The 20053-nt window shown below is 45.4% G+C and overlaps 1 protein-coding gene across 18 annotated transcripts in view; it reads left to right on the top strand.

The window, feature by feature from the left end:
• MRTFB (myocardin related transcription factor B) overlaps positions 1-6170 on the top strand; it is a 213897-nt gene extending 207727 nt beyond the window's left edge. For 16 of the 18 annotated variants that reach the window (XM_039233581.1, XM_039233594.1, XM_039233590.1 and 13 more), the window contains one exon: positions 582-6170. In XM_039233581.1, the coding sequence (XP_039089512.1) occupies positions 582-1096 (515 nt within the window). In that variant the 3' untranslated portion in view covers positions 1097-6170. The remainder of the gene's footprint in view (positions 1-581) is intronic. The other 2 variants (XM_039233598.1, XM_039233597.1) reach the window with 1 other exon arrangement.
• Positions 6171-20053: the final 13883 nt, after the last annotated feature.

The following is a 20053-nucleotide window of genomic DNA, read 5'->3' as shown; positions in this document are numbered from 1 at the left end:
GTGTTGAGCTGGAATTCAGAAATAAAAGATGGCATTGTATCACTTTAGAACTTTACACAGAAAGTCTGTAGTTCAACTATAATGAGAATAGGAAAAAGAATATAGTTAGATCTTTCAGGGTATTAAGAACGTACTTCGTGTCTGCACAGAATGGGGACAGACACTGTCACATTAAGGGTGGCGGGCCGCTGTGACAGCGGATCCAGGGTATCCGACAAGACACGAGCCCTGTCTGAAGCCTGCAGTAACTGGGGACAAGGACCCAAAGATCAAATCAAATCAGTCGCACCATCAGCTCCTCCCAAGCGGTATATAGCTGCTGGTAATGCTTATTGCTATTACTGATGAGAGAGCATATCAGAATGTTAAAAACTTAAAATGTTATTCAGCTAAAAGGAGCCATCATCCTACAGGTTATCAAGGACTCTGTCTGATCCGACCAGCAGCATTCTCCTCCTGCCCCGACGGTGCACTGTGTAGGGGTCCTCACAAGATAGCAGAGTAACTGTCCTGATAATTAACAAACACGTTTAAATAGTAGCAAATCATTACTTACTAATCACTTCAACTGTTTTGCACAGAGATTTCCCTCCCTATAAAAGAAGAGCCTTCTCCTATTTCCAAAATGAGACCAGTGACAGCCAGCATCACCACGATGCCAGTCAACACAGTGGTGTCCCGGCCACCACCCCAGGTCCAGATGGCACCACCTGTGTCCTTAGAGCCCCTGGGCAGTTTATCTACCAGCCTAGAGAACCAGCTAGAAGCTTTCCTGGATGGAGCTCTCCCTTCGGCCAATGAAACTGCTCCGCTGCCAAGCAGTGGTGACGACAGAGAGCCCTTCTCTCTGATCGAGGACCTCCAGAATGATCTGCTGGGCCACTCGCACTCCCCCATGGAGACTTCGGAAGCTCAGTTCGCTGCAAGTACTCCCTGTCTGTCGCTTGACCTTTCCGACTCAAACCTGGACAACATGGAGTGGCTGGACATCACCATGCCCAACACGTCAGGACTCACCCCCCTCAGCGCCACCGCTCCCAGCATGTTCTCCACTGACTTTCTAGATCCACAAGACCTGCCGTTGCCATGGGACTAACGTCACAGATTTCCCGTCCGAGTTCATGACGTCTAGGAAGAGGAAGGGCATTCGGATAAGGGCAGTTTTTAGAGACAGATACATAGCGGCGTTGTTGCAATTAAAATATGTTGTCATAGAAAAGGGTGGCAAGATGGTCACAGCCTGGAAGCCACATGTGCAAACATGGCATCGCCTCCAGCAGTGAATTTCTACCGTTAACATGGCGCAGGGCCCTCGGAAAAGTCTCTGCTCAAAGAAGACTCCTTTGTTTCTCTAGACTTGAGTACAGAACGTGGAGTACCTTTAGACAAAGGCGGGACAGAGAGTGCCGGGTGCAGGAGAGCGACCCGAGGACTCTCTCCCCACCACCTTTACCCTCTGTGGTCACTGTAAGACCCCGAGTAAAAGGCAGGCAGCCCCGCTCACAAGACGGTGCCAGGTGCGGGAGGCGGGAGGCCACTGCGCGCGCGGCGCCTCCTACAACCGGCCTGGCCTCGGCGGCACTGAGCCCCAGCCGGGCCTCACGCCATCCCCGCTGCAGCCTTCCGGTTCCATCCAGAAAGCACCACCATTTGTTTTGTGTTGTAGTTTATTTTGTGATTTGGGGAATCTTACTTTAGATCCCAGATTTCAGTTTAAATGGATGATCTTTCACCATCACCAGACAATGTATAAAATACTGTCATAAACCACTGTACAAAGTCCACATATAACGATAACACTGAAAATTCTATTAGCAACCCTCGGGTTGATTAGATTGATTTTCATGTGTATATTAGCCATGTGTATGTACGCTCTGACATTGTGGGATGTACAGCCTACACTGGGGTAAGGAATTGGGTATCCAGTGGTTCTACTTGTTTTAATAACTCGAATATTTCTAGAGTACTTGAGCCATGTGTATTTCTGTATTTAAAGAAAAGCTGACTGATTTCAGGTAACCAGACCCATCTCAGAGAACCCAGGAAGGCTCCAGTGTGAACCATCCTTCGGAGCTGGTGAGTTGCAAAGAAGGGGCAGGAGGCTGTCATCAGCCAGGACATTCCTGCGGCGGCTCCGAGTTAGACTCTCACCAGGCGGGCCCCCAGCCCCCAGCTCTGGCCGCCTCTTCCGTTGCTCTTTCCTGTCATTTTAGAGGCTTGTAACTGGACGGCATACCCGAGCTCTCGCCATACTATCAAGCCGAGGACTGAGAAACTGGAGGTTTTATTCGTTTTGTTTTTTTTTTAATATAGAAGTTATCACGTTTGTTGAGTAGTTTGAGTTTTCTAAAATGCCAACTATCATGGGACTTCCAAAATTATGTCAAGCTAGTCATTTAAGTATACGATAAAGTGTACATAACTGAAGAAAAACCCTGAAATCTACCAAAAAGTGTGAAGGTGTTTGTTAAATACCATTGTCTCACTTTGTGTGAGCCCCGGGGGGTCCCGTCGCTTCCTCTGGGCCATTAAGTGGGCCTGTCCCCCCGGCGACAGGGAGGAGCCAGCCTGACCCATTACTTGGAAAGAACTGAGGACCCACTGCTGGGTTTGCGTTCTGCCACAGAGCTGACCTTATTTCAGATTTTTAGTTTGGTTTCCAGATTTTACTCTCGGCAAGGCAAGTCTGTGTTCCCGGTATGCAGTCGCCCAGAACACTGGAGCCCTCTGCTCACTGGCGCTTCCCAACTTGAAAGCACTTCTGAGTGGTTCAGGGCAGAATTGGTCATGCTCGGTGTGGTCCGAGTGAGTAGTTTAAATGTTTAGGAACTGGTCAACCAACGCATGGACTCTAGTAACTTTGTTAACCAGAACGCATGCGCGTGAGCAAGGTCAAGGGCAGCAGCCACCTTCCGCAAAGGGCCCGTCTCCGAGGACAGGGCTGTTCGCTCGGGCAGGCACTTCTCTCGGGAGCTCGTGGCTAGGGGCCTTCTGGGGTGCATCTAGTCCGCGCATGGACTGAGCATCGTCTTTATTCAGATGTGAACAGCTTATTAGATCACACCAAATATCCGTGGGACTGCAGCAGGCAGCCGATCAGCCCGTGCTGCGGCTCCCGTCCACCTCCCGCTTCTGTCGTCCTGAGCAGCGAGCATGGGGTCCAAGCCCTCAGCCCCCCTCATTGCTTTCGTAAAGTAGGGTCTGCAACATGCCCCAGGAAGGCTGCTCTCCAAACAAACAGACACACTGCCGTGCAGAGAATGCCACCTCCCGGGCCTTTCTGTCCACCATGAAGTGCAAGGGCGGCCACGTCACACGTGTGCTTACGCCGTCACATGCAGGGCTTCCTCGGAAGGGGAAGCGTGGGCTCTCCCATCGGGAGCTCCCCTGGCCCCCCCGCTCGCGCCGTTCTGTAGGGCCCGCCTGTCCCGGCATCCGTGCACCCAGGGTGCCAGCTCCGTGTCCTGGGTCACAGTGAGGGCACAGCGTGACGCGACCAAAGAGGACATGGTAATCAAGCCCCCCCACCTGACTCGGTGGACGTAATGCTGAGGACAGCAGGAGGGGCGGTCACCACAGAGGACTGTGTCTGAGGGGAGTCTCACAGCCCTCGAAGCCCAGGGCAGAATGGCTGGGGGGGGGGGGGTGTTCAGTGTGCACGCGGGGTAGTCTAGTGTAGGCCGGGTAGCACTGTACGTTGCCTCGCAGAGTACTGTTTGCCAAGGAAACAGCCAGCTCCCGGACATGCATGTCTCCTCACACCCCGTCTTCCTTCCCTAAATGTTCCTGAAACGCGACAGTCCCAAGCCTGCCTTTCGAGTGTCTGCAGGTATCAGTCACGTCATGGGGGCCGGACGAATCCAAAGTTACCCCAACGCATCTCCGCTCTCTGGAAACCCGGGGCACATGGGCCCCTCGTACATCTCCACAAAGCATGTCTAAGGAGCCACTGCAGACAGGTCATGAGTGGCTCACGTTCTAGCATTTTCCTGAATTGTGCGATCTACTGTACAGTATTTCCCACGTATTCGTACAAAGATAAAGTCTCAGTTCGTGGGATGTCTTGCTCAGATGCTTTGTGTTTCAGAGGACCATTTTCATAGCACTAGAGAGGTCTCATTTCCATTTCCTTTCTCAACTGCACAGTTCTGGGATCCGTGTCGCTGAGGCTCTAGGAGGTGTGGTTTCGGGACCGGGGTGCAGGCGGCCTGCTGCTGCCTCCAAGCTGCCGCCTACTGAAAGCAAAGTCATGGCAGTAAGATAGCGCCTCGTAACTGTGCAGTCAGCAGGCCCGCGGGCCGTACTGGCGGCGTGTTGCCCATTCTGGCACCAAAGTTCACTCAGGCTCCCTCTGCCCTCGATCCCAGATCATTCCAGGCCACATGGCTCTCTTCAGAGCCCTTTCAGAATTCCCAGGCCGAAACCAGCCCCTAGACCTGGCCAAGCAGCCATCCCCACAAACGGGACAGTCCCTCGAGTCCGCGAACAGACTTGGCCGCAGAGAAGCGGTGAAGGCCACGGGCCCGCCTGGCCTCACCAGGCTCCTGCTGGCCGTCGGGGCCTGTGGCACCACCGGGGACTTTTTAGAGAAGTTTGGCGAGAACAACCGTTCAGTGTCTACCAGCAGAAGGTCAGGGGTCCACTGATCCCGATCTACAAGTGACCCTCCATCTCTGCAGCGCTGTGCAGCCTGACTCCTGGCAACAGAGCGGAACACCACACAGACCGTCCGCCACCGGGGAGGCCACGCAGTTAGCCCACATCATCAGAGAACATTAACTGGAAGGTCAGGTTTATCAGGGAGCACAGCTTTCAAGTGCAGACGTGTGTATTTGGAGAGCATCCTACTCACATTTCAGCTCGTCCTCTCAGTGGTTTCGGTCAAAACTGGAAAGTAACAAGACGCGTAGCTCTCTGTCCTGGTCCCACCCTTGCTCGCTCACCGGTCCGTCCCGGCTCCCCTTCTCGTTTGTGAAGTGACTGCCTGCATGACACTAAAAGGTCTCTGTGTCTTCCCCCCGCGCCCGTGCCTGCAGTGCTTGAGGCATACTTGGCACCACTGCAGTCTCCCTACCTGCGCTCAGAGCTGACTCGGGGCCTGCAGTTCGTAAAGCTGCACATGTTTACAGAAGGGCGCTTACCCTCCACACTAACACATCGCTCTGCGCATCAGTAGCGGGAAAGGCCCCAGCTCTGTGACACGAGGGTGGCGGTCTCAGGCCAAAGGTGCTGTCTGGAGTCAAAATAGGTCACTGGCGATAATCAACACAGCTGTTGTGCTTAACAGAGCTTTGTGCCAACTATGAAGACAAAGTTTTAACCAAGTTCACAGGATCACCGAGACTCGTAACAATTACCTCTCTACAGAAACTTGCTAACTTGGTAGGAGGAGGGAACATTTAGGGAAGGGTTTAGTATCTACCAAAAGTACTTAACCTCAAGTAACCAGTAGTAATGCAAACTTGCTTTAAAGGAACCAAAGGCATTGCCAAGTATTTGCCAAAAGGAGGCACTTTTTATTTAAAATTTGAGACTAATGAGCTCTCAAGAATCAGTCCCAAAAAAGGTATTATCCATTTAAGGTTATAATTTTCACAAAGATGTAGATATTCCTCTGTTGTTTTCATGTAAAATAGTATAGATTTGTTTTGTTGGTTTAAGAAGAATGCATATTTAGTAGTAATACAGAATTTCTTCCTAAGTAGATTAGTTTCCTTTTTTTCTTGCTTGCAGCAGAAACACAGCGTGATAGGTGTTTCTCTTCTTATTTTCATTGTCACATCATGTCTTAGCATCTCACTTTATGAAAACAAGGAGAAAGATACCGATCTGCAGAGCCCCGCGTACTAAAGCACTCGCCTAATAAACAAAAAATTATGGCAATCGGGGGTCCATTCGTGTATTGCCTTTATGTTGTTTCTTAAAAGAAAAAACCATGATGCCTTTGTATTTGCTGTTTGCACCCCTGAAATCAATTCCGTATCATGTCTGAACGCCATACATTTTGCACATGTACTGTACATAGGTAACGCATACTGTATTTTTATATGTGTGCACACTGCTCATCAGATCTTTTGTACATAGTGGCAGTATCGTAGCCGATCGGGAAACGTTTGATATCTCAGCAATTTTGCATTTTTTGTGTCTCAAATAAAAAACATTTTGATGTACTACGGTTCTTGCTGTGCAGGGGGAGGGCCACCCCTGTGGGTCGGGACAGCCACCGCAGAGCTGGGCGCGGGCGTCGGACAGGACCCCACCTTCAGATGCACACCTCACAGGCCAAACTATTAGCTCACTGAGGTGAACTCTCGCTCACACACCAGGTGGGCCGCCCTCCCCCAAGTCCAGAGACGGGGGAGACAACACAGAAATCGGGACTGGCCAGACTTGAACATGGCATGATTTACACCAAAGTCGTGTTCATTCTTCTAAGGAAACTGTGACGGAAAGATAGGATCAAGCACCTGGTTCTCCCCGGGGGGGGGGGTGATGCGGACATCTGTGCACGGTGAAAACACACACACTTTGATGGCAGTAAATGCAGCAACAAAATTCCTCAAAGACCCAGATACTCCTTCAATTTAACCAAGTTTAAAAGGAAAAAAAAGACACATACACACACACACACACACACACACACACACACACACACCACTACAAGGTGTTTTTAGAGACCATACAAAATGGTCTTTAGAATTAGGTATTCTTTTAGTAAGATGGCATTTAATTTTTAACCCAGAAGCCCGTGGTTAAGATAAAGCTTTGAGGAAAACAGCATTATATTTTCCTCCTTGCTTTGGTGAAATAAAATAGTGATGAGCACACGTGAGTGCAAACCGTACCGTCCGTGTCGATACCTGATTATGACACGGGCCCTGTGTCCGCCACAGACCGATTCCCTCTGCAACGAAAATGGGCATCAACTGTGACACTGAGGGACCAGGATAGCAGCCTCAACAGATCAGTAAGTACACGGTACCTCCAAAGGGATATAACGTTGTCCCCCTGTCCCCTCCCCCAACTGCAGGGAGAGCGCGCGCCGTCACCATGCGGAAGTGCCCCAGCCTTTGAGGAGAGGCCACGGGACACAGCAGGGAGCTTTAGGGGAGGCACACGCAAGACACGGTGTTTACACGTGGAAAGGACGGTGCAGGCAGAGCGCGCCGGCCGGGCGAGCTCGGGGTGAACAGGCCCCGGGGGCCAAGGCCCTGCTCTGCGCCCGGCCACAGGCTAGGTGCGCGAGTCTGGCCACAGGACACAGTCACAGAGAAAGTCTGAGAAACAAGGTCTGGAAAGGGAGGGGGCAGCGGGATCCCCCTGGGGGGACCACTCTGGCAGCGCTGGGTCATAAAGGGCCTTCGAACGCTGTTCAGATGCTGCACACGGCCCTCCCTGAGCATCTTTAAAGCCTGGATGCACATTTGCTCCAGAATCGAGGTGAGCACCCCATCTGTAAGCGCGGACACACAAGTTTAGCGACGGCTGGCCATGCACTGAGCCAAGGCAAGGCCGACTCCGTGCCAGGTGCGGCTACGGGTCACCGACCCTTGCATGCGGTCACTCGGCCCTCCCGAACGTTTCTCGTCACCTAGCGACCATTCCCCCACTGCTCCTCCCGCACAAAGCTTCGCTTCTGATGAGTCTGATGGTTACTGATTTTACCCTAATTCACCTTCCAGAAAGACACCTCACCTTGAGATCCTGGCCGTCTTTTCTGCTAGTTTTTGTGGCAAGTGAAAATCAAACCCCATTGCGTGATTAGGCATAAAAACAAGATGCTCATCGGGGCGCCTGGGTGGCTTAGTCGGTTAAGCGTCCGACTTTCGCTTAGGTCATGATCTCGCGGTTCGTGGGTTCGAGCCCCGCGTCGGGCTCTGTGCTGACTGCCAGCTCAGAGCCTGGAGCCTGTTTCAGTCTGTGACTCCCTCTCTCTCTGACCCTCCCCTGCTCACGCTGTTTCTCTCTCTCTCCTAGAAATAAATAAAACATTAAAAAAAAAATTAAAAAAAAAAAACCTATTCTTTAAAAAAAAACAAAAAAAATAAAAAACAAGATGCTCATCAACTTTCTGAACGGCCTCTTGTTGGATAGACTGTCACAGATCGTCCCGGGAAGGGACTGCGGACACAGCCCAGAGGGTGGTCAGCCTGGTGGACTCACATAGCACAGGAGACTCGAAAGCATCTAAAACCCAAACGAAGCAAATGCTGGTGTCGTTAACTGATGAGGAGGAGGGGCTTTTATTCAGGTTGATAGTTAAGAATTCTAAGTGTTTCCGGGGCGCCCAGGTGGCTCAGGGGGTTAGGCATCAGACTCTTGGTTTCCGCTCAGGTCATGATCTCCCAGTTCATGAGTTTGAGCCCCAGGTGAGGCTCTGCCGACAGCACAGAACCTGCTTGGGATTCTCGGTCTCCCCCTCCCTCTCTGCCCCTCTCGTGCTCATGCTCTCTCTCTCTCTGTCAAAAATAAATTCAAAAAAAAAAAAAAAAGAATTAAAAGCAATTCCCATCAGAGACTCCAGGATAGGCCTTCGAGGGCTTTGCCGTGCTCCCTGTCCCTGCCGCGTGGAAGTCAAGCCATGCGAAGCCGAATGGCAAACAACGCCATCTGCCCCTGACGGTCTCTACACAGAGTCAAGTTACAGTGGTTTTGTTACAACACGTGTCTAAGCACCGGAAAAGGTCTGCAGAGCTGTTCAGACAATTAGTTTTACGTGCTCTACTCAAGTTCTGTCTGTGAAGCAGCTTGGAGGGCTGACCAGGATGTCACATTCATGAGAGATACGGAAGCCACAGTGGGCAGACCAGGAAAAGGTACCACAACCCAAAGCTACTTAACCCTTCTCCCCACGCTGCTCGTACACGGTGCCAGCGAATGGGACCGCAACCAGGGGCAGAAACACAGTCAACACTGCAAGATCCCAGACCCCGTGCCAAACGCTGTATGTGTATGAGTGTTACCTCATTTAGCCACAAGTCTGGGAGCTACGAACTCTGATCACCCCCATTTTACAGATGTGGCAACGGAGGACAGGGAGGGGAATGACTTGCCCAAAATGACAAAGAAAGCAGAGCACAGATCTGAGACCATGCTTCTGGTCCCCCAGAACCCAGACTCTCTCTGCAGACTTGATGCCCACAAGGCTTCACCTCCATTCTGATTTACTGCAAATTCACAGCTGACTGACTACATCAGTCGAGGTTCACCCCAACTGGGTGACTCTCAAGTCCCAACCTCACACATTTCACAAAGCAGCTACTGCTAGGAATGGCATGTGGCATTCCCGGCACGCGTTTCCCTGGCCAGCCAGCTACAACCTGGATCACAAGGCTGGACGTGGTCCATGAACCCCACTGGCCAGGCCACACACACCGTCAAACGCTGCCTGTCACGGCTGGGACTTCTGTAGCCACATAAGCACATCCCAAAGCCCCAGAGTTTCCGAACAATCTCAGAACACCTAGTCGAGTCGAAGATGCAAACTCTGTGACTCAACTCTTCTGGTACACAGCCTTGAGAAATGCCCCCACCCCTAGGCAGTCAGGGGCCAGAATGAACACGAAGGCATTGTGTTTACAAACAAGAAAAACCCCACATACGCCTTTCAAGTGGAGAACTTTCAACATGGCAGTTTACATAAATGAACTACATGTGTCCAGGTACAAGAATCAAAAACAAAACGCTTAGGAGAACAAAGTGCAGGATGGAAGAGACATTAAGTAACATTTTTTTGTTGTTTTTGCAGGCGGGAGGGAGTAGCCCAGGGAGAGGGAGAATCTTAAGCAGGTTCCACGCCCAGCACAGCGCCTGACATGGGGGCTTGATCTCACCTGAGCCAAAATCAAGAATCAGAGGGTTAACCAACTGAGCCACCCCGATATCCCTCGAGTAACATTTTCAAACAAGAATGCTGTGTGGTTTTCTATACATAAAGATGTAAAGTATAAAAATATGGCTGGCAGGGGCGTCTGGGTGGCTCAGTCGGTTGAGCATCCGGCTTCAGCTCAGGTCATGATCTCACGGTTCGTGGGTTTGAGCCCCGCGTCGGGCTCTGGTTCTACGGATTCTGTGTCTCCCTCTCTCTGACCCTCCCCTGCTCACACTGTCTCTCTCTCTCTCTCTCTCTCTCAAAGATAAATAAAACATTTAAAAAATATATGGCTGGTAAAGACATGTCCATTTCAAGAGTCCGAATACTTCTGGAAAGAAAAGGAATTAGATAGTAGTAGGTATAAAGTGAGTTTCAGTTAATACTAAATATTTAATTTCTTCATCATTTTATTTAATAATTCCATAGCCATATAGAAAACCATTAACAATTTCTTACTGGCAGTTGATTTCTTTATTCTCCCCTATTCTGTTCTTTGAGTTGGAAATATTTTGTTTAAAACAGTTTTTAAGAAAAAGTAGAAACAACTGTATGCCAATAAATTAACTTAGATAAACCAAATTCCTAAAAAGACACAACTATCAAAAATTAACTCCAGAAGAAATGAGAAATGTGAATAGACCTATAACAAGTACAGAAACTCAATTAATTTTTAGTTTTTTAAATTTTATTTTTTATTTTTGAGAGAGACAGAGCACGAGTGGGGGAGGGGCAGAGAGAGAGGGAGACACAGAATCTGAAGCAGGCTCCAGGCTCTGAGGAGTCAGCACAGAGCCCGACGTGCGGCTCGAACTCACGAATTGAGAGATTATGACCTGAGCCGAAGTCAGACACTTAACCAACTTAGCCACCCAGGCTCCCATGAATTGATTTTTAAAAACTACTAATAACATGGCTTCACTGGTGAATTCTACCAAAAATTCAAAAAAACACCAATTTTTCACAAACATCTTTGAAAAAAGTAACTCCTTCTATCAGGGACCATCCTGACACCAACACCAAGACATCACAAGAAAATAAAACGAAAAGACCAACACTGCTTAGGAGTATACGTACAACATCCTAAACAAAAGACTAGCAAACCAAATCCAACAACATACCGAAAGTATTATCCACCAGGACCAAGTAGGGTTTATCTCAGGAACGTAAAGTTGGTGTAACATCTGAACATAATTAACGTAATGCACACTATCCAACAGAAGGTACGAAAGCTATATAATCATAGCAGATGAAAAAAGCATCTGACAAAATTCAGTCTCCCCTCATGATAAAAATAGCTAAGAACTAGAAGGGAATTTTCGCAAACTGATAAAGGTCATTTAAACGAAACCCACAGTGAACAAAGACTGGATGCTTGTCCCCATTGGTCAGGGAAAAAGACCAGGATGACCCCCTCTGTGTGAAACTGGACTGGAAGTTCTAACCAGGACAATTAGGCAAGAAAGGTAAGAAAAGTCATGAGATTGGAAAGGAAGAAGTAAAACTATATTTATAATAGATGATATGATCTCGTGTATAAAGAATCCTAAGAAGTCCACTAAAAATCTATTGTATTTCTTTTTTAAAAAATTTTCAAATGTTTATGTTTTGAGAGAGAGAGAGAGCAGGGGAGGGGCAGAGAGAGACAGAAACACAGAATCTGAAACAGGCTCCAGGCTCTGAGCTGCCAGCACAGAACCCGACGTGGGACTTGAACCCACGAACCGCGAGATCATGCCTGAGCCAAAGTTGGATGCTTAACCGACTGAGCCACCCAGGTGCCCCTATTGTATTTCTAAATAGTAACAATGAACAAACCAAAACTGAAGAAAGCAATTCCACTTACAATAGCATCAAAAAGAATAATACGCTTATGAGTAAATTTAATAACACAAACGCAGGACATACTCTGTAAACTATGAAACAGTGTAGAAAACAACTAAAGGAGACACAAATTAATGAAAAAAAATCCCACGTTCATGGATCAGAAGACTTAATATTTTTATAATGGCAATATTTCAAAAATTGGACTCCAGGTTAAATATACTTTCTCCCAAAATCCCAGCTGACTCTTTGCTGGAAAGAACAAGCTGATCCTAAAATTCATACGGAAATTCATGGTATCCAAACAGCCAAAACAATATTGAGAAAGAAAAAGTCGGAGGACTCACACTTCCTGACTTCAAAACTTACTACAAAGTTACATTAATCCCAACTTTGGTATTAGCATAAGGATGGATATGTCTGGGGCACCTTGTGGTTCAGTTAGTTAAGCATCCGACTTTGGCTCAGGTCATGATCTCGTGGTTCATGGGTTTGAGCCCCGTGTCAGGCTCTGTGCCGACAGCTCAGAGCCTGGAGCCTGCTTCGGTTTCTGTCTCTCTCTCTCTCTCTCTCTCTCTCTCTCGCCCCTCCCCTGCTCACACTCTCTCAAAAATAAACATTAAAAAAAAAAAAGGAAGAAAGGATATATAAATCAATGGAATAGGATTGAGAGTCCAGAAATAAACTGTCATATTTATGATTGATTTTTTTAAAAATCATTCTTTAGAGCAGTTTTAGGCTTACAGCAAAATTAAGGGGGAAGTATAGAGAGTTCTATACACCCTCTGCCCCATTATCAACATCGCCACCCGAGTGCACCATTTGTTGCAGTTGACGACCCTACACCAGCACATCATTATCCCCCCAAGTTCATCATTTACACGAGGGCTCACTCCTGCTGTCGAAGATGCTATGGGTTTGGAAATAAGTATTATGACAGGTACCCACCACTGTGCTATCATCCGGAGTATTTTCACTGCCCTGACTTTCCCCGGTGCTCTTCCTTCTCACCCCTCCCCACAACGCAACCCCTGGCAACCACTCACTTTTTTATTGTCTCCATGGTTTTGCCTTTTCCAAACTGTCGCATACCCGGGAACCACACAACATGTAGCCTTTTTCAGATTTTGGCTTCTTTCACTTCGGAAATGCATTTAAGCTTCTGCCAGGTTCTTCTCATGGCTTGATAGCTCATTCTTTTTAGAATGTTAGAATGAGTAACGTTCTACTGTCTGGATGTGCCACAGTTTTTTAATCAGTTCACCTACTGGCCGGTGGTTTCCAAGATTGGGCAAGCATGAATAAATATGCCGCGGAGAGCTGTGTGCAACTTTTTGTGTGAGAAAGTCTTGTGAAAAAGTGCCCAACATCACTCATCATCAGGGAAATGCAAAGCAAAATCATAATGAGACACCACCTCATATGTGTTGGAAGGACTATGACAATAGTCATAAGATAACAGCTATTGGCGACAATGTAAAGAAATCGGAACCCGCATACACTGGGAACGTAAACCGATACAGCCATTATGGGAAAGAGCATGAAGTTTCCTCAAAACATTCAAAAGAGAACTACCTGTTAGAACTGCCAGGAGATCTGGCAATGCTGCTCTAGGAATACAACCAGAGGAAATAAAATCCCTACCCAAAAAGAGATCTGCACTCCAGTGTTGGTTGCTATTATTCACAGTAGCTAAGATAAGGAAACAACCTAAGCGTCCATCGACGGGTGAATGGATAACACACCATGGAATAGGACCCAACCTTTAAAAAGAAGGAAATCCTAGGGCGCCCGGGTGGCTCAGATAGTTAAGCGTCTGACTTCAGCTCAGGTCATGATCTCACGGTTCGTGGGTTCGAGCCCCGCATCAGGCTCTGTGCTGGCAGCTCAGAGCCTGGAACCTGCTTCAGATTCTGTGTCTCCCTCTCTCTCTGCCCCTCCCCCGCTCATGCTCTATCTCTAAACTAAATAAAACCAAAAAAAAAATTTTTTTTAAAGAAGGAAATCCTGATATTTGCAAAAACACAGATGAACTGGAGGACCTTATGCTAAGTGAAATAAGCCAGACGCAGAAAGCCAAGTCCTGCGTGATCTCATTTACACGTAGAATCTAAAAAAGCCAAACTCACAGAAGGAGAACTAGGGGAGACGTGGGTCAAGGGTACAAACTTCAGGCAGAAGAGGAACATATTCTGGAGATCTAATGTCCACGTGGTGCCGATGTTTAATCAGACTGTATTGTATGCCGGAAATTTGCTACAAGAGTATGTCTCCACTGTTCTCACCCCGTGCACACAAATGTGGCAACTCTGTGAGGTAATGAGTGTGTTAATTAGCTTGATTGTGCTCGTCTTCTCACAGTGTGTATCAAATCATCACAATGCATACCTTAAATAACATGATTTTTATTTGTCAACACCACCTCAACAAAGCTGGGGGGATTTAAGTGCTGAAAGAGAAAACAACAACTGAGAGGCACCTGGGTGGCTCAGTCAGTTAAGCCTCTGACTCTTGATTTCGGCTCAGGTCATCATCTCACGATTCATGAGTTAGAGCCCCGTATCAGGGCCCGTGCCGATGGCACAGAGCCTGCTTGGGATTCTCTCTCCCCCTACCCCTCCCCAGCTCGTGCTGGCTTGCTCTCAAAATAAATAAGCTTTAACACACACACACACACACACACACACACACACACACACACACACACGATGGGGCACCTGGGTGGCTCAGTCGGTTAAGTGTCCGACTTCAGCTCAGGCCATGGTCTCCCGGTTCACAAGTTCAAGTCCTGCATTGGGCTCGGAGCCTGGAGACTGCTTCAGATTCTGTGTCTCCCTCTCTCTCTGCCCCTCCCCTGCTCATTTTTTCTCTCTTTCTCTCTCTCAAAAATAAAAAAAACATTAAAAAAATTTTAAACACAACTGAATATTTTACAACAAACTGTCCTTCAGAAATGAGGGAGAAATTAAGACAGTCCCCGATGAACAAAAGGTGAAGGAGTTCATTACTAGCCCTGCCCTACAAGAAATGCTAAAGGGAGGGGCGCCTGGGTGGCTTAGTCGGTTGAGCGTCCGACTTTCGCTCAGGTCATGATCTCGCGGTTCGTGGGTTAAAGCCCCGCGTCGGGCTCCGTGCTGACTGCCAGCTCAGAGCCTGGAGCCTGTTTCAGTCTGTGACTCCCTCTCTCTCTGACCCTCCCCTGCTCACACTGTCTCTCTCTCTCTCCTAGAAATAAATAAAAATATTAAAAAAAAAAAAAAAGAAATGCTAAAGGGAGTCCTTCAAGTTGAAATGGAAGAACAGACAGTAGTAACTCAAAGTCCTATGAAAATATAAAGTTCTCCAGTAAAGGTATATATATGGGCAAATAAAAACCTATAATGTTGTCTTTTAGTTCTCAGCTCTACTTTTTACCCTTTCATAGGCTTATCAAGGACAAAGTCATACAAGTGATTCTACATCTACCTTAGCGAGCTCATAACACGTGGAATTTGTGACATCAATAACATAAGGGGGGAATGAGCTTGTAAAGATGTAGGATTTTCATATATAAGTGAAGTTAAGCAATCAATTTAAATACATTGTTATAACTTTAGGATGTTATATGCAATCCTCATGGTAACCACAAAAAATATATACAGAATATACACAGAAGGAAATGAGAAGGGACTCAAAACAAGTCATGACCGAAAAAAAAAATCAGCTAAAACAAAGGCAGGAAGGAAGGACGGAAATAAAGGATAAAGAAGCCATAGGACATACAGAAAATAAATAAAATAGCAATATTAAATGCTTCCCTATCAGTAATTAAATGCAAGTGGATAAAACTCATTTAAAAAATACAACTTGGCAGAATGGATTTAAAAAACAGGACCGGGGGCGCCTGGGTGGCTCAATCAGTTAAGCATCTGACTTTAGCTCAGCTCATGATCTCACAGTTTGTGAGTTCAAGCCCCACGTCAGGCTTGTGCTGACAGCTCAGAGCCTGGAGCCTGCTTCAGATTCTGTCTCTCCCTCTTTCTCTGCCCTTCCTCCACTGGTGCTCTGTCTCTCTCTGTCTCTCAAAAAATGAATAAATGTTAAAAAAAACAAACAAACATTAAAAAAAAACAAAAACAAAACCACCAGGGCTGACCCAGGTATATACTGTCTGTGAGGGGCTCACCTCAGACCTAAGACCTTGCACAGAGTGAAAGTGCAAGGATGGAAAAAGTTATTCCATGAAAATCGTAAATCCAAAAGAACAGGCATTGCTACGCTATTATCAGACAAAACAGACTTTCAATCAAAAACTTTAACAAGTGATAAAGAAGGACTTTACATAATGATAAAGGGGTCAATTCACAAGTGTATATTGACTGTAAACATACGCACACATCACAGATCTGAAATATATAAAGCAAACATTGACAGAATATACCAATAATTCCCATAATTCATCAATAACCAAAAAAACCCCACCAATTTTAAGATAAACAAGCAACTTGAATAGACATTTCTCCAAAGAAAGTATATAATGGTCAATAAGCACATGAAAAGATGTTCAACATTAATAATCATTAGGGAAATGCAAATCAAAATCCCAGGAGGTACGCTCTCACACACATTAGGATAAATACTAAAAAGAAAGAAAGGAAAGAAGAAAGGGAAGGAGAGAGGAAGGGGGAGAGAGAAAGAGAGAGAGAGAGAGAGAGAGAGAGAGAGAGAAATAGAGAGAAAGAGAAAGAAAGAGAAAGAAAGAGAAAGAGAAAGAAGAAAGGAAGAAAGGAAGGAAGAAAGGAAGAAAGGAAGAAAGGAAGGAAGAAAGGAAGAAAGGAAGAAAGGAAGAAAGGAAGAAAGGAAGAAAGGAAGAAAGGAAGNAAGGAAGAAAGGAAGAAAGGAAGGAAGAAAGGAAGAAAGGAAGAAAGGAAGAAAGGAAGAAAGGAAGAAAGGAAGAAAGGAAGAAAGGAAGAAAGGAAGAAAGAAAGAAAGAAAGAAAGAAAGAAAGAAAGAAAGAAAGGAAGGAAGGAAGGAAGAAAGGAAGAAAGGAAGAAAGAGGAAAGGGAAGGGAAGGGAGGGAGGGAGGGAGGGAGGGAGGAAGGAAGGAAGGAAGGAAAAGAAAGAAAAGAAAGAAAGAAGAGTTATTGGGTAGGTACAGATCTGGAGAAATTAGAACCCTTGTGTACTGTTGGTAAGAATGTAAAATGGTGTAGCCACTATGGAAGACAACATAACAATTCCCTCAAAAAAATGAACAGAATTATATGATCCAGCAATTCCACTCTGCATGTATACTCAGGAGAATTTAGAGATGGGTCTTTTTTTTTTTTTAATGTTTATTTATTTTTGAGAGAGAAAGAGAGACAGAGCATGAACAGGGGAAAGGCAGAGAGAGAGACACACACAGAGAGAATCTGAAGCAAGCTGCAGGCTCCGAGCTGTCAGCACAGATTCTGACATGGGACCCGAACCCACAAACTGCAAGACCATGACCTGAGCCAAAGATGGACCCTCAAATGACTGAGCCACCCTGGCACCCCGAGATCAGGGTCTTAAAGAGATATTTGTATACCCTTGTCCATAAGAAAATTATTCACAGTAGCCAAAGGGTAGAAGAAACCCGTTTCCATTGATGAATGAATGGATAAACACAATGTGGTATATACATATAAGGGAAATCCACAGCTGGAGCAGAATGGTACTTACCAGGAGTTGTCATAGGGGACAATGGAGACTTATTGTTTTATGGGTACAAAGCTGCAGTTTTTCAAGATGAAAATATTTCTGAAGATGGACAATGATGGTGGTTACACAACTCAATGTGCTTAAGACCACTGAACTATACACCTAAAATGGTAAAATTTGTGTTATGTGTTTTTTTTACCACCATTAAACATTGTTTAAGCAACTGGAGGAGGGATGTACACATTATGTATACTGGAGCAAAGATATGGATTATGGCAGATTTCTTGTTGTAAATAATATAAGCTAGAAGGTAATGGAGTACCATCTTTAAAATACTGGAAGAAAGAAAGCTGTTAGCCTATGGTTCTATTACCTGCAAAAATATCTTTCAAAAATGAAGGCAAGATTCTCTCAGACGTACAAAAGCTAGAACAATTCATCACCTGCAGATTCTGAGAACAAGAAGTATTAAAGTCCTTCAGGAAAAAGGAAAATGATTCCAGATGCATCTCTGGATCTACACAAAGAAATGAAAAGCACCAGAAACAGGAACTATACACGTATATGACAACTTTTCTTAGTATTTAAATCTCCTAAAGGATCGTTAACTGGAACTAATAGAAAACAGATAGCAATATGATAATCATACCCATATTGATTGGCTCATTAAATGTAAATGGTTGAAATACTCCAACTAAAAAGGCAAGAGATTTTCAGAATGGCTAAAAAAGCAAAACCTAACTCTGCTACCTACAAGAAATATCCTTCAGTTACAAAGACACAGATATAGCTTTAAAGTAAACACACAGAAAAAGGTACACTATGATAATACTACTCAACTACTGAAATGGCTATATTTTCTGAGACAAAATTTCCAAGATTTTCATAGCAAAGAACAGGACCAGAGATAAACAAGATCATATCATAATGACAAATTCATCTAAAGTCGAAAGAATTCTGTTTATGTACTTAGTAACAGATTGAGACAGGGGTGCCTGGGTGGCTCCGTCAGTTAAATGTCTGACTCTTGACTACAGCTCAGGTCATGATCTTGCAGTTTGTCGGTTTGGGCCCCATATCAGGCTCTGTGCTCATAGTGCAGAGCCTGCTTGGGAGTCTGTCCTCCCTCTCTCTCTGTCCCTCCCCTACTTGCTCTCTCTCTCTCTCTCTCTCTCAAAAAAAAAAAAACCAAAATTAAAACAAAAAATAAAAAACAAAAAAAAAACCAGACTGAAACAACATGAAACAAAAAATAACAGAATTTCAAAGGGATACAGACAAATCCACAGTTAACAGTCAGAGATTTTAATACCCTCTTGGCAACTGATACAATAAGTCAAGAGAAAACGAGCAAACATTTTTTTTAAAGATTTTAAAATACTAGCAACCAATTTGCTATGTATGAAACACCTTCCTGAACAACAGAATATGTGTTCTTTACAAATGCACATCTTCCCCTCCCACAACAGAATTAAATAAGGAATCAATAAAAGGAAGACTCTTTTGAAAATCCCCAAATATTTGGAAACTATAAACTGTGGGTCAAAAAAGTCAAAACAGAAAATAAGTATTCTGAACTGAAGGAAAATAAAAATAATATATCAAAAGGTGTGATATACACCTAAGCAGTATATGAAGGTAAATGAATGGCACTAAATGCCATTAATAAAAAAGAAGGGTCTTAGGGCCCCTGGGTGCCTCAGTTGGTTAAACATCCAACTTCAGCTGAGGTCATGGTCTCACAGTTTATGAGTTCGAGCCCCGTGTTGGGGTCTGTGCTGTTAGCTTGGAGCCTGGAGCCTGCTTCGGATTCTGTGTCTCCCTCTTTCTCTGCCCCTCCCCTGCTTGTGCTCTGTCTCTGTCTCTCAAAAATAAATAAAGTAAAAAAAAAAAAAAAAAAAAGAAGAAGGATCTCAAATCAATGGCTTCAAAGTCCATCTTAAAAAACTATATAAAAGCAAAGTAAACCTAAATTAAGTAGGAGAAAGTCAGTAATAAAGGTCAGAACAGAAATAAATGAAATAGAAACACAGGAAAGCAATGATGGGGAAAAAATGGAAGTAGAAGTTGGTCCCTGGAGAAGATCAATAAAACTGATAAACCTCTACCAGACAAATTTAGAAAATGGAGAGAACACAAATTACTAATATCAGAAATATGGCATCAGACTCTACAAATATGAAATGGATAGTAAGGCATTATTATGAAAAACTTTATGTCAGTAATTTAACAACTTAGATGGAACAATTTCCCTGAAAGATGCAAACCACAAAAGCTAACTTAATAAGAAATAGATAACCATGGGGTGCCCAGGGGGCTCAGTCGGTTAAGCGTCCAACTCTGGCTCAGGTCATGATCTTGTGGTTTGTGAGTTTGAGCCCTGCATTGGGCTCTGCGCTGACAGCTCAGAGCCTGGAGCCTGCTTCGGATTCTGTGTCTCCTTCTCTCTAGGCCCCTCCCCTACTTGCTCTCTCTCGCTCTGGCAAAAATAAAATAAAAACATTTAAAAAAATAAAAAAGGCCCTGGCTCCAAGTATAGATACATTTGGGGTTAGGGCTTAAAAAATAAATAAACAAGAATTAGAAGAAGAAATAGATAACCTGATTAGGCCTACATCTAAGAAAGAAATGAAGTTAATAGTGAAACACCTTTTCACAAGGAAAACTTTAGGCCCAGAGGCCTTTCCTGGTGAA

Source organism: Hyaena hyaena, unplaced genomic scaffold (assembly GCF_003009895.1).
Source record: "Hyaena hyaena isolate Hyena2069 unplaced genomic scaffold, ASM300989v1 scaffold_76, whole genome shotgun sequence".
NCBI classification, from domain to species: Eukaryota; Metazoa; Chordata; class Mammalia; order Carnivora; family Hyaenidae; genus Hyaena; species Hyaena hyaena.
The sequence above is the reverse complement of the archived record's forward strand: the minus strand, read 5'-3'. Positions and strand labels throughout refer to the sequence as shown.